The 15648-nt window shown below is 35.6% G+C and overlaps 1 protein-coding gene across 2 annotated transcripts in view; it reads right to left on the reverse strand.

Annotated features, from left to right (window-relative positions):
* The window catches only part of TRIP4 (thyroid hormone receptor interactor 4), a 52702-nt gene extending 39734 nt beyond the window's left edge, over positions 1-12968 (reverse strand). For both annotated transcript variants that reach the window (XM_063089493.1, XM_063089492.1), the window contains exons 1-3: positions 12830-12968; positions 10423-10592; positions 9597-9730 (exon numbers count right to left, since the gene is read on the reverse strand). In XM_063089493.1, the coding sequence (XP_062945563.1) occupies positions 9597-9730; positions 10423-10592; positions 12830-12930 (405 nt within the window). In that variant the 5' untranslated portion in view covers positions 12931-12968. The remainder of the gene's footprint in view (positions 1-9596; positions 9731-10422; positions 10593-12829) is intronic.
* Between the last annotated feature and the right edge of the window lie 2680 nt (positions 12969-15648).

Genomic DNA, 15648 nt, shown 5'->3' on the forward strand with positions numbered 1-15648 from the left:
CTTATGTACTATCCAAGAACCATGAAAGAAGGAGAGAGAGAAATTCAAATTAGTTAGAATCGAGGATCTGAAGAAAAGTTATGGTCTAGCTATTACTTTGCTTTTTCTGCTAGTAGCTCTCAACCCCCTACTATGGCTGGCAGAAGGTAAATGTAGCAATCAAAGCTGTTTATATGACATCTTTCAGCACAGCTAAATTGAAAATCATAAGAAACAAAAATGCCTCTAAAAGCAGATGGTAGTCACAGATTTGGAAATATGGGAAATCAATAAAATGAGAAAAATCAATAACAAATTGACTCAATCTGAAATCATAAGAAAAAGACAAATAGCACAACAGAAAAATGTGCAAAAGACCTAAACAAGAACTTCATAATAAAAGATACCCAAATGACCAAGAGACACATGAAAATATGCTCAACTTCATAAGTCATCAAAATAATGCAAAATACATGGATGGACCTTGAGAGAATTATATTAAGTGAAACAAGTCAGGCACAGAAAGAGAAATACCACATGTTCTCACTTATTGGTGGGAGCTAAAAATAAATAAATAAATTCACACACACACACACACACACACACACACACACACAAAACGGGGGGGGGAAGAAGACATAACAACTACAACTCCTTGAAGTTGATACAACAAGCAAACAGAAAGGACATTGTTGGATGGGAGGGGGCAGAGGGAGGAGGGAGGGAGGTTTCGGTAATGGGCCACAATAATCAACCACATTGTATATCGACAAAATAAAATTTAAATAAATAAATAAATAATAATGCGAAATATCCACTCCCACTGCTTCATTTGACTAGCCTTAAAAAAAAAAAGAAAAGCAAAATAAAAATACAATTCAATACCACTACACACCAACTGGAGTGGCTAAATTTAAAAAGAAAATAAGAAATGTTGGCAAGGATACAGAACAATTAGAACTCTGACACACTGCTGGTACGAGTGCAAACTCGTATCTACTAAAGCTGAACATATGCATATCCCGTGACATAGCAATTCAACTCCTGAATATATACTCAACAGAAATGTGTAAATATGTTCACCAAAAATATGGACAAGAATGTTCACTGTAGCACCAGAACTGGAAACTGACCAAATGCTCAACAGTAGAATGGATAAATTGTGATGTATTCACATAATAAAATGAGAATAAGTATAGCTATCCAAAACAATATGGATGAATCTCATAAACAATGTTAATTAAAAAAAGCCAGACACAAAAGAGTACATACTATTTAGCTCTATTTATACAAAGTTGAAAAACAGGCAAAACTAATCTATGGTGTTGAAAGTAAAGAAGGTATCTTCCCTAGGGAGGATTGTGATTTTCAGGTACATAGAGGGTCTTCTAGAGGACTGGAAATGTTTTGTTTCTAGTTTTACATATATAGGAATGGTCAGTTTGTGAAAATGCATCTGTTCACTTTGCATGTATGTCATAAAATAAAAAGTTAAATAAAAGAACAGTCTCTCAGCCTCTGACACTTAAAGTGATGCCTCTCTTCAGAACCATGCTGTGATCTTATTTTCCCCTTAAATAGACAGTTTCTCAATCATTTCCAGAGATTGAAGTTTCAGAGAAGAAAAATCTTAAGAATTCTAGTGGATGGGAAAGTTCCTACAAAGAAGAGAACAGATCTTTGGTAAGTAAAAAGAGATGTTACATGCTCTAAAGCAGAAAGTTGAGACATAGAGACAATATCAAATAAGAATCTAGGAAAGAATGAAAACCTAAAAGAAGTGCTGAAAATTTTAGCTAATCTAGCAGGTGGCCACTTTTCAAAATCGGTCAATTATATCTTTGGCTCTCAGGGATGATGGTGAGGGGAAGATTTAAAATCTATAAGAAAAAACTTGTATTTTGACTTCCGTTAAAGTATCCAGTTACATTAAAATGAGGTATTTGAGGGATTAAAGGCTGTGCTTTGATGAGGTCTCATATATAATGGACTACAACTATCTACTTAGAAGGAGAAGGAGAGAGAAAAATAAAGAACTGGAGAACAGTGCAAGGAAAATTCATAGTATGTCAACCCCAGTTGAAAACCACTCACGGGCTTCTCATTGTGCTTAGAATAAAATTCAAATTACTTAAAATGGCCTATAGAGCCCTATATATGGCCTCTAGGTGATCTACAATTTCATCTACATACCATTCATCCTTTGCTTACTATGCTCGAGTCACACAGGCCTTCTGATACTTTCTAGAACACTTCTCTCCATCTCCCTTTTGCACTAATTATTCCCTGTCTGTAGTGTTCCTAGCCCAACTGTTTACATACTGGCTCCTTTTCAGTGTTCAGGTGTTAGTTATAATTTCTCTCGCTTAGAAAGGCTTTCCCTGAGCACTCTACCTAAACTAGTTCTGTCCACCAACTACTTCCTATCACACAGCCCTTTTTATTTCTTTCACAGAAGTTTCAATATTCTATAATTATTTTGAAAATTTCTATGTCTTCTCTACTCTTCCCTCTGACCCTCAAAAATGAAAAGGTCCAGAAAAGCAAGAAAACCTGGTAGTTCTTGTGTACTGATACATCTCCTATGCCTAAATCAGTGCTTCATATATGGTAGACATGTAATAAAAATTTCTGAATAACCATATGAATTGCCTGTGGAAGTTCAAGACAGATTTACCTACAAGTCCAATAATGGGACTCTAATCACAGTTGATCCTCATTACTCGTGAATCTAAATCTGTGAATCCATCTACTTACTAAAATTTATCTGTAATCCCAAAATCAATACTCGAGTTATATTCAATATCATCTGTGGTCATGTACAGAGTGTTGAAAAATTTGACTTGCCAAATGCACACACTCCCAGCTAAGGTCAAGCAAGGCAATGATCTGCCTTCATTTCAGCTCTCATACTATATACAAGTGTTTTTTTGTGGTCTATTTAGTGCTACGTTTTAGTGCTGTGCTTTTTCTTGATGATTTCACCACTTAAAATGGCCCCCACACATAGTGCTGAAGAGTTGTCCAGTGTTCCTAAGCACAGGAAGACTATGGCTTATAAAGGAAATAGGTGTTAGATAAGCTTCATTCAGGCATGAGTTACAGTGCTGTTCACTGTGAGTTCAATGTTAATCAATCAACAGTATCTATCAAATCAGATGTCTTCAAACAGAAATATACATAAAATAAGGTTATATATTCATCAGTTGATGGAAATGTTGTGACCAGAGGCTCATATGATCCTAACCCTATATTTCCCCTAAGAGCAATGATGCAATACTCACTAATCCAGTACGCATGGCAGCTTCATAGCCATATAGAACATAACTACCACTAACAATGAAAATTAGTGTACAAGGTTACTTCAAAAAGTTAGTGGAAAAATAGAATTTAAACATAATACGAATCTTTCCATGAAGTTTTTTTCTCTTTTTTGCTGGCTGGCCTGTATTGGGATCCGAACCTAATGTTACAACACCATGCTCTAACCAACTGAGCTAACCAGCAGCCTCCATAAACTTTTTGAAGTACCCTTGTATTTATAGAGGATGAACCACTTTTTCAAACTTACTTTCCAAGTTTACATTTAAGTGAATGCAAAACACTCAAGGACAAAATGTTATGGTATAAATTGCTCTTAAAGCATCAAAAAATTAAATATTAAATCGTTATTAATTTTAAGATCTTTTCCTACCCAAGTCTGGGAACTTAAGAGTGAAACAGAACTTTTATTTTACTTTATGAAACCTAATAAATAGTAAGCATCAAGGCACCTTATTATTCATTAAGGTCCATTAATATGCACAGTGAAATATTCTGTCAAACTAAGACTGGCACCTACAGCTCTAAAAAGCTAGATTATAGCAGTAGGAATATCACACAGCCAATGCAGGCTTCTTTAACGTGGATTGGTAAATGAGTGGGTTGACCAAACAGATCAAAGCAACATAGAACAGAATGAATTAAAAGGTTAAAGAATTACAAAGTAGAAATACTTAATGAGATTGGCATATATAAAATTTAAAATAGTTATCAAAAACTCAAAAACATTTAAAAACAGAACTAGAATCTTTTAAAAAGAATCTTCAGGAAGGTGATTCAAAGGAAAAACATGTAGATAATAGTTCTCATGTTGTGTGGGTGTGGGTGTGGTTTTGTTTGTTTGTTTTGGTTTTTTTTTGTGGCTGGCTGGCAAGGGCAACTGAACCCTTGACACTGGTGTTACAAGGCTGTGCTCTGAACCAACTGAGCTAACTGGCCAGCTCTCATGTTGTTTTTAACAACTTTTTCTCCTAGATATTTTTATTAGTTCATTTCTGTTGCTTTTAACAGAATTCCTGAAACTGAGTAATTGATAAAGAAACAGAATTTATTTTGTACAGTTTTGGAGGCTGGGAAGTACAAAGTCCAGGGAATACATCTAGTAAGGGCCTTGTTCCTGGTATCTCTACAGCAATACAGGGTATCACATGGTAAATGGCTTGAGCAAGAGAAAGCACTAACCTGCTTACTCGTTCTCCTTATAAAGCCATCAGAACCATGCTCATCACTCTATGAATGGATCAATCCATTCACAAGGGTACAGTCCTCACAGCCTAATCACCTCTTAAAGTCCCCACTTTCAATTACCATAATAGGATTTCCCACCTTCTTAACACTGTCACAGTGAGGATTTAGTTCCAATACATGAAATTTGGGGGGACACATATACCCATAACAATATTAAAAATTAGTTTATTAAAAGTTTACTATCATTTGTTATGCTACTATTTCATAATTACTTTGACTTTATTAACATTCTATATACTTGTAATTACCATTTATATATTTTTTCACACATATATAATACATCTTAAAAAACAAGTGTCTTCACTGATAACAGGAATACAAAAAATAACCAAAATAATGTTCAAATGGAGTATAAATTTCAGTGTGAAAAACAAAACTTTTAAGCTATTAGAAGAAAATTTAGGAGAATATCTTTTTCACTTTGAGGCTGGAAAAAATAAGCCATAAAAAGCATAAAACATCAGGGAAAATATCAATGTATTTGACCACATCAAACTTTAAAATTCCTGTGAGTCAAAAGACACAAAGGACAAAACACAGACTAGCAGATATCTACAACATATATAACAAAGTAGTACTATATAGAATAAATAAAGAACTCCTATAAATCAATTTGAAAAAGACCATCAACTCAGTAGAAAAAGAGGCCAAGATACTAATAAGTAGTTCACAGAAGAGTAACCCCAAAAGGCCAAAACAAAGACCTTCCAAAATGACACTCTGGCTCTTTTTAGAATTCATGAGTATGAAAAGTTCAATGAAATACCATTTCTTGTGGGGGGGAGAAGGAGGAGGGAGGGAGGTTTCGGTAATGGGCCACAATAATCAACCACATTGTATATTGACAAAATAAAATTAAATTAAAAAAAAGAAATACCATTTCTCACCCTTAAAATGTACAAAACATTAAAAGTTTGACAATGCTATGTACTGGAAAAGAGAAATCTCTTACCCTGATGGTGGGAGGATAAAACTGGTACAACCACTTTGGAGACTAACTTGGTAATTTTAATAAAAGAAAAATTAGCAAAGCCTTATAACTCAGCAATTTTAGCAACAAGTAAATACATCCCAGAGAAAGTCTCAAATGTACACAATGGAAATATGTACAAGAATGTCCACTGCAGTACCATTCATAACAGCAAAAGATTATAAACATAAATGTACATTTATGGATTAATGGAGAATTAATGGAATAATATATGGAGTTAAGAGAAACAAACTGAATCTATCAGCTTTGACAGCTCTCAAAAATAGAGTTCTAAAAAAGGTTTGCAAAATGATATAGTATACCATTTATGTACATTTTAAAATATCATAAAAAAATATATAATATAAAACTATACTATATACTGAAATACTCCCTTATATATGAAAAAATGGACTATTAAGATTCATATCAAATTTATGACAACAGTCATCTGCAGAGTTGGAGGAAATGGGACTGTTAATGCAGTTTCTAAACCCTGGTACTATTGACCCTATCGATTATTTGTTGTGGAGGCTGTCCTGTGCATAGGAGGACATTTACCAGCATCCCGAGCTGTTACCCACTAGATGCCGGTAGTACTCTCTCCCCGTGTTGTCACAACCAAAAATGTCTCCAGACATAACTCCTGGGGAGAAAAAATTGAGAACTACTGGATATAGGAATTGAAGAGGATTTCAACGTTAACTAAAAGGTTCAATTTATTTGTTCAAAGAAAAAGACTTGAAATAAATAAAGACCTGAAGCAGGAGCTGCCCTGCCCCTCCCTGCAACCAGGCAAACAGAGCTAGCCAGGGTCCTGAGGCTGGGGCTGTGGGCAGCATCCCTGCCCATGAGAACATCTTAGAATACATTCACCACATGTGTTGCTTTGGGGCATGTGACTTGTCTGCAAATTTCCGTTAAGGTTTTTCTAATTCATTTTTAAGAGTTCCTTATGCATCGAGGATGTTGTAGTGGATTATGTACCCCCAAAACTCAACGAAGCTTGAATTGTGTCCCCCAAGTTTTATGTATTAGAAATTTAGCCCCCACTGTGACTGTTAAGAGGGTGGAAAATCCTGTTATGGTAATTGAAAGGCAGAGCACTGAAGAGGTGATTGGACTGTAGGATCTTGCAGTAGTGAATGGATTAAAAATGGTGGTAAGGGGCGTGGTTCTGAAGACTTCAAAAGAAGAGGAGAGTCTGTCTTTCTCTCTGCTCTCCCTGCTTCCACCATCTTGTGATGTGAGACCCCTGGTTCACTGTCGCCACCACCAGATGGACTTTGGACTTCCCAGCCTCAGAAATTGTAAGCAATAAATTTCATTTTCTTTATAAATCACCCAATTTCACGTATTTTGTTACAAGCAACACAAACGGATTAATACAGATTTTAATCTTTGTGTGTTAAATTTGTTCCTTATCAATTGAGTTTAAAATTTCAATTTGTGATGTTTTTCTTGTTTATATGTTGAGAAAATAATTTTCCATCTAAACATTAAATAAAAAAAAAAAGAAAGACTTAAAGCAAATATGAAAAAAATATTAGTGTCAGTCTTGGGTGGTAAACACATGGTGTTTGTTATATTATTCATTACTCTTTTACTTTTTTTTAACCTAAAAAATGCTATTCATGAATTATCATCTTACCCAGCAAAAAAAAAAAAAGAGGTGTTTGCACACCCATGTTCATAGCAGCATTATTCATTATAGCCAAGAGGTAGAAGCAACCCAAATGTCTATCTAGGGATGAACGGATAAACAAAATGTAGTATACACAAACAATGGAAAATTATTCAGCTGTAAAAGAAAAGAAATTGTGTCATGCTACAGCATGGATGAACTTTAAGGATATTACACTAAGTGAAATAGTAAGCCAGTCACAAAAAGACAAATACTGTATGATTCCATTTACATGGGATACCTAGAGTAGTCAAATTCATGGAAACACAAAGTAGAATGGTGGTTACCAGGCGCTGCAAGAAGAGGAAAATGAGTTGTTGTTTAATAGGTATAGGGATTAAGTTTTGCAAGATGAAAAAGTTCTGAAAATGTGTTGCACAGCAATGTGAATAAACTCAGCACTAATGAATTGTACACTGAAAAATGGTTACAAAGATTAAAAAAAACCCAAACATATTAAATTTTATATCTTAAATATGTGCAGTTTATTGCATGTCAATTATACTTCAATAGAGCTGTTTTTTAAAAAGCTATTCATGTTGATTATAAAAATAAAATACAAGAGTATAAAGAAAAATTAAAACAGTGATTAATACATTACCCAAAGAAACATCATTTTTAACATTTTCCTTCTAACCTTTCTGTGTATATAAGCATGTGAGAGTATGTTTGTGTTTGTGTATATATATATATATATATTTTTTTTTAAACATACAAAATCAGACATATGTATCTTTGATGCTTTTTTCACTGAATAGTCTATGATGAACATTTTCCTCAATTATATATTTTGGAGAACCATCTTATTAGCTGCATGTTTTTCCATCAAATGAAGGAACTATAATTTATTTAGTCTTTGTCCTACCATCAGCACAATTAGGTCAGTTCAAATTTTCAATATTATAAATAATGTTGCACAGAACATAAATATTTCTGTATTTTTCTGATTACTTTCTTAAGTCAGTTTTTTTGTTTTGTTTTGGTGGCTAGCCAGTACAGGGATTGAACTCTGGACCTTGTTTTTTTTGTTGTTGTTTTGTTTTGTTTTTGGAGGCTGGCCAGTATGAGGATCCCAACCTGTGACTTTGGTGTTATAAAGCTGTGCTCTAGCCAACTGAGCTAACCAGCCAGCTGGACCTTGTTATCAGTACCACACTATAACCAATTGAACTAACCGGCCAGCCCTTTTAAAAGTCATATTAATAAGTTAAAAGTATATGAACATTTTCCCCATACTGGCCAGCCACCAAAAAAAAAATATATGAACATTTCCAGTGGTTGATGCAAGCTGCCAAACTGCCCCCCAGAAAGCATAAACCAATTTACATTGCCACCAGTAGCATTCATGACATTCCTGTTTTAATACAACTTCATCATTGTTGAGCATTTTATTTTTAAAATCTTTGACAATTTGATAGGCAATATCTTAGTGACTTAATGTATATTTATTTGATTACTTGTAGAGTAACCAACTGTCCTAGTTTGTCTGGGACTTAGGGGGACCACAGGATGCAAAACTTTCAATGATAAAACAGGAAAAGTTCCAGGCAAACCAAGATGAATTGGTCACCTTAATCACTAGTAAGGTTAAACATCTTTCTATGTTTATTGGTCATTTTTGTTTTTTCTTTTCCTTGTGATAGACTATGTTCATTTTATTCCTCTTGATAAAAAGCTTTCATTCTCCTATCTTTTTTTAACACTAGTTTGCAAACACTTTTCCATGTTTTTTGCATGGTGATTACATCCAGAATTTTTTGGTCACTGCTCTTCCAACTTAGCTTAATTAACTATTCCCTTCTTTTGGGAAATTTAAGCTTGCGAAATTGCCCTGATTATACATATCAGGGTACTTCAAAAGTTCATGGAAAGATTCGTATTCTTTTAATTCTATTTTTCCACAAATTTTTTTGAAGTATGCTCATATTTCTGCTTACCCCAATGAGCTATTGAGAGAGCCAAAAGAGAGAATGTGAAGAAGTTCAGAAAGCTGAATAATCATGATGATGGTGTTGGCTGTAGAGGAGGGGGGCTCAAAATAGGAATACCCTTAATAACAGCTAGAATTGTGCATTCCTTTAGTATAAATCCACAAAAAATGTTGAAGTTGAAGACTGGGTCACTTCATTAAATATTTTCCATCTTATACATTTCTCTGTCAATCTCATCTCTAAGCAAGGATGTCCTTATAATACTTACTTAATTAGACTGCCGCCTCCAAATCTACCATATAGAAAGCAGTATGTCATCATTATCACTTTCTCATCCTAAAATTCATGCATTTGTTGAAAAATTGCCATTCTAGACCTAATTGTACACTTTGCTCTCTGAAATGTATTAGTCACTTCCTCTTCTCCATGCAGCCAGAAAAAGCTTCATTCTAAAAGTACTCACCTTGGCCAAATCAAAAGGTGTTTTGACCTCTACAGTTGTGTCAGGTTCAGCAAATGCAGGAACTTCCTGTCTGTTTCTCCCTTTCCGCCTACCCCGTTTTAGCTGGTCTCCTGATTTCTGCCCATCTAAAAGTTCTTCAAAGAAAAAAAATACACACACACACACACACACACACACAGAGAGAGAGAGAGAGAGAGATAAGAGCAGGATTCATTGGTGAACTTCTATTGCTAATAAGCAGAAGGTGATGCTTAATATTTAGAGTCAAGATATGAAGTCAGGCAGATTTTTCATTAATTATCTTTTCCTCTCAAACGAAATTTAAATTTAAATCATTATTTTCAAGACTGTAGTCAATGACAAAGAACTCAAAAAAATACTACTGCTGGAATTAAGAAGTTAAAATCTGATATTTTAGATTGTATAATAATAATGACTTATTTAGTTTGGTGCTCATCTTTTGTACTATTTAAGTAGTTACTTCTAAATGGTATTCATGCTATAATCATTCAACATTTTACTTTCATCCAGGTATGCACATAACTAAAAAATGTTTTTTTAATCATGTATAAATTTTTCAAATTATTCTGAAGCTACATTTGTGTCTGCAAACAGATATTTTGTGATATTACCTAAAATGGAAAAGTCTAGACTAGAACAATATTCATTACAGACTGAGTAGAACTGAACTAAAAATACATACACCTATGATGTTGCTTAAGTTAGATGTGAAGAATATAGAATGGCAGGAAATATCAAGTCCTTCAAACCTGCCCATTTACCAATAATATTTCAACCTTTACTTAATTACATTAACTTAACTTACCATCTTTTTTATAGCACTGTTGCAAAGGATCGGAAATCAACTCCTGATCATTCTTTTGCCATTTGGTTATAAGCTCTTCTATGAATTCACCTTTTTTGCCCTCATTTCCCTGGAGGAGGTCAGTAACATACTCTCGTATCTCTTCAGCACTCTCAATCGACAAAATATACCTCAGGAGGCAAAGATAGAAGCTGCTGAAACAAGGCTAGCTTACACTATGTTTTTCAATAATCATAAGAGATAAAGGTAGTAAGAATCATTCACTTATCTATTAGAGTGTTTTATATTGAGCGAAGTACCATGCTAGATGCTAGGGACATAAACTTGATTAGGACAAAGACTCTGATTTTAAGTAGTTCATAATCTAACTTCCATAACATCCTTAGCAATTTACTATTTCTCCATAATTCTAGAATCAAATCAGTGTTATGGGGCCAGGAAAGTAAAAAGAGTTCCAGAAACATTTGAATAAATGTCACTTTAACTACTTAACAAAGTATAATAATGAATATTCATCCAAATATGTTGTTATATACCAAATCTTCTCAGTACAGAGTCAACCAAAACATGAACTCATGAAGATTGTGGAATAAATTTTATTTTGCTAAATCTGTGTACAGATCTGAATGCCTTGTAAAATTTGTCATTGATTAGGCCACTCATATAGAACTGTTCAAGTTAGTATGCTATTAGAGTACCTTCTTTTTGAAATTTAGGCCATGCATATAAAACTGTTCAAGGCACAGCGAATGCTTTCATCATGGCATAATAGCCTGTTATGCAGTACCTAGAGAGTACCTAATAAATGGTTCAAATAGTATTACATCATGGGTAGCGTTAGTGCTTATTTTAAGTTCTTGAACACTTGTCTACTTTCCATTTATAATTTAAAAATGCAAGCAGGTGTTCAGTCATACTTAGTGCTTCAACTTTGAAACAAATTTCTTATCATTCCACTTTCAAGGTGTGGATGAGTTTGGAAAAATCTGAGTCTGCAAAAGGAGCTGTTAAACCACTACCTATGAGGATCAGAATTTTCTTGATATTATGTACTCAAACAAAAGACAATTGGATTCTGAGACTGAGAAGTATGCATCTATCATCCCTATCTCATTTCAAAATGTTCATTCATCAAAAATAACCTCAATCTTTTTTTATACTGACTTTATAATGAATAATGTGGTAATTTTGAATTTACTTTTGTTCATATTAATAAAACCACTTTCTTCCGTTTCACATATTGCAAAGCCTCATTATTTCATTTCATAGCATTCCACTGCTTCAAAAAAATGTTTGAAAACTACTTAACCTGATTTTGCCTTTAAACAAAGGTAAAGCCAAACCATACGATTTGGCTGTTTTGGGGGGTAGTCTGTTCCAGTATTTAAAAAACTCTTTTAAAATAGACTCTTAATTTTCTCCATTTGTCATCAACTCTATTTTCTCTCAAACTCAGAAACTCACTTTTCTTCCTACAAAAGCCCTAGAATTGCAATTTAGGTTTCAGCATCAGTGAACAGGGAATCAAATTAAGTAACACTTTCAGGTTCCTTGATCAAGTCCCATTTTTGCAGAAGTTTTCCTCTCCGCCTGAACACTTTGTACCTCTACCTATACGTATCCTTTAGTCCTCGGTGAAAGTCAACCTTTCCAGCAAAACTTCCAAGTTTCCCATCTTAATGAGCATCCTTTATTGCGTGCTCCCACAACACCCTCCACTTCCTCCACCTCGGAACTCATCAATAAAGCAGAACTCAATTGTCTTGATCGTCTTTCTTGCCCCAGCACCTGACACACAGTAGTATCCCAACAAATGTTAGTCAACTGAAAGCAGATATTAAATCATGTTCACCATCTCCACTTCATAAGAATCATAAAGAATTAAAGATAAGCTCTGCTAATTATTCATTTTGTAGATGAGAAACCAAGGTACAGAGAAGGGAATTAAGTTGCCCAAGGTTCTAAAACTGGTGAATGACAACCGAAAATCAAACCTGCGACTCCGGAGACAAGGGCCAAGCCGCCCCCGTTTAAATTCCAGGTACTATTTGACACAACTCAGACCAAGCAAACTAAAACGTTCAGAGTAAGGAATTGCTAGAAAGACAATTTGACTTGCCCAGAATCTATAAGAACGCTATCTCCCGGGACAGTCTTACAGGTCTAATTATTACGAATTTGGCATTTTCTTAGGAAAAAAGGCCCTATCGGCAGATTGTGGAGCTTGACACCCTGTTCCACAAGCTAAACTGTAAAGGTGGAGGCCAAAATTCGGCGCCTACAGACCGACAGCAGCCCGTTTATCACGTTTCCTCTCATCAACTTTTCAGTCCTCCCCGCTTCCCCGTTCGCTCAGCCGGTGCCCATCCCAGAGCTCCTTCCCGCCTCGGACTAGAACTGTTCTCACTGCATGATCTCCTCGCTGACATCCAGGCTGAACGCTTTCCGCAACTGCAGGGTGCACCAGTGCACCAGCGACTCCCGGAACGCCGCCCCAGCCACCGCCATCTTCCCCAGCCGGAACCAGCCGGGATGCGAAAGCCCCACGTTCTGCGCCGGACTAGTTCCCTTCGCAACACCGAGCTCGCTTACTCGGGTTCCGCCAACCAGTGCCGCTCCGCCTGCAGTGCAGAGCCCGCCCACCTGTGCCGCCTCTGGCTTCTTCCCGCTTCCTTGTCTGTTTACACTTGTATCCGTGATCCTTCGGCGGGTGCTTCTTCAACGTGGTTAGATGTAGAACTTGTGGAAGGCCAAGTACCTGTAAAAACTACGATTCGGGGGAAAAAAAAAAACAAAAAATACCTTTAAAATCGCTCTGGTTTTATGTAAAACACTTAAACCAGCATTTGTTAGCGCTGTAAGTTTTTGCCTTGGTGGTGGTGATTAATACGCCCTATCGTCGAACACTAGATTCACAGTAAAACCTCTGTTTAATTTTTTTGAATATTCTGGTGTTTTTTTTGTCTTCTGGTGCTTGGCTGGTACAGGGATCAAACTCTGAACCTTGGTTTTACCAGCACCACCGTCTAACCAACTGACCTAACCAGCCAGCCCTTATTTAATTTTTTGATCCAGGTCTTTTGCAGGAGGGCCAAGACAACTCAGCAAGCTCAAGGGGGGATAAAACTTTAATTAGAACAGATGGTGGGATTCGGCCTTGAAGGCCTTCTGTATGAATTCTCAATCCAAGGGAGTAGTGGCCAGTTAGCTCATTTGGTTAGAGCGTGTTGCTACTAACACCAAAGTCACGGGTCTGGATCCCCATGCCAGCCACCAAAAAAAAAAAAAAAAAAAAAAGAGTTCTCAGCCGAAGATGACCAGACTTAAGTTTTTTTTGCAATTCCTTATTCCACTAGGACAATGGTCTGGGGAAAATTTAGCAAAACTTTTCTGGAGAGCATGTTATGACTCATGGTTGGCTTCTGGTTACCTTTACAGATTAAAATTTCTTCATTCCCATTAGGCTATTTAGACTAAGTGGTTATATTGGATGCTGTTTCACCTTTTTATGCTAATGTTTCATTTGCACAAATAATCAAAATCACATAAGTGTATTGATTTACAATGAATGTAGATTGTCTTGGCTGTCATTGATTTGGAAATTGTATGATTTTCCAGCTTTTTTTTTTTTTTTTTAACAAAATACTCTGTCAATGCTCATTAATAGTGGGTATAAGTCTTGTTCCTTCTAAAAACTCACTTCAGGCTGGCCAGTTAGCCCAGTTGGTTAGAACACTAAGGTTCAGATCCCCACACTGGCCAGCCACCAAAAAAAAAAAAAAAAAAACACTTCATTTAATACTTATTATAAGGTATCCAAATCATTTGCCTGTTTCTTTATCTGTTCAGTCCCTGTATTAGTCAGGGTACGCCAGAGAGACAGAGCCTGTAGTTATACAGATAAAGATATAGATATAAATATGTAGACATAAGAGGATTTATTAGGGGAATTGGCTCAAGGGGATATGGAGACTGAGAAGTCCCAAGGCAGGCTGTTTGCAAGTTGGAGACCCTAGGATGTCTGTAGCTTGGCTTAGTCCAAGTATGAAAGCCTCAGAAACAGGCACATTGATGGTGTAAATCTCAGTCCCAAAGCCAGAGAGCCTGGAGTTCTGATGTCCAAGGGCAAGAGGAGGAGAGTGTCCCAGTTCTAGCAGAGAAAGAGGAAATCCTTTTCTCTTCTTTTTTGTTTTATATGGGCTCCCAGCCAATTGGGTGGTTCCCCCTAAATTGAGAGATCTTCCCCATTCAGTCCACTGACTCAACAGGTCAATCTCTGGAAACACCCTCACAGACACACTCAAAAGTAATGCTCTACCAGTTCTCTAGGTATTCCTTAATCCAGTCAAGTTGACACCTAAAATTAACCATCACAGTCCCCATAATTAAAATTTTAACTTCCTTAAGATAGGAGATTATGACTTAAATCTTTTCATACAATAGATAATAGTACATCATACATATTATGATGAAATGATTAGGTCCTGAAGAATAACATAAACATTCTTTTTTTTACAAGGCATATGTTAATGATTGTAATCTCAAAAAAAAAAAAAAAAGATTGTAATCTCTAGTTTGTAATGTATATAATGTAATGCCATTTACAATCATTATCATTTAATAAATTACATTTTTTGCTGAGCAAAGCAAGCACACCCTTTAACATGACTTAAAGATATTCTTTGGTATAAATTTAGGCAAAAATTTAATTCATACACACTATAAATTTTCTTAATGCCCTAGGCCTTTCGAAATTTTCAGGTTCATACTACATAACTGGCTGTTTAATTGTAAAGGAGAGGGACTTATGAAAAGTAACACTTCAATTAAGAATTTTTACTAGGCATCACTGCTTTTTTCTTTTTCTCTAACATGCATCCTTCACTGTCATCATCGGCATTAAAAGAACAAACATACAAACAAAAACAAATACAAGTATAGCGATATGTAGACTGCCCCTGTGTGAAAAGGTATGTTTGCAATTCTTTCTAGCAATTTATTTGGCATATGGTCTTAGAAAAACAACTAGAAGATTCTCTTTGCAGTTCCAATCTCTGCAGAAATCTGGGACGTGAGTTTGAATTAAGTGTTTCAGACCTATGCAGAAGCCACTTTAACTGAACAGGAAATAATGGCATTTAAGAAACACTGCATCGAGATGGGACATGATGAAAACGAACACCCGTGGGGCTTATTGATTCTTCTGGTACGAATTTGGCTGTAATT

The sequence above is a fragment of the Cynocephalus volans genome, chromosome 3, assembly GCF_027409185.1.
Source record: "Cynocephalus volans isolate mCynVol1 chromosome 3, mCynVol1.pri, whole genome shotgun sequence".
Lineage (NCBI taxonomy): Eukaryota > Metazoa > Chordata > Mammalia > Dermoptera > Cynocephalidae > Cynocephalus > Cynocephalus volans.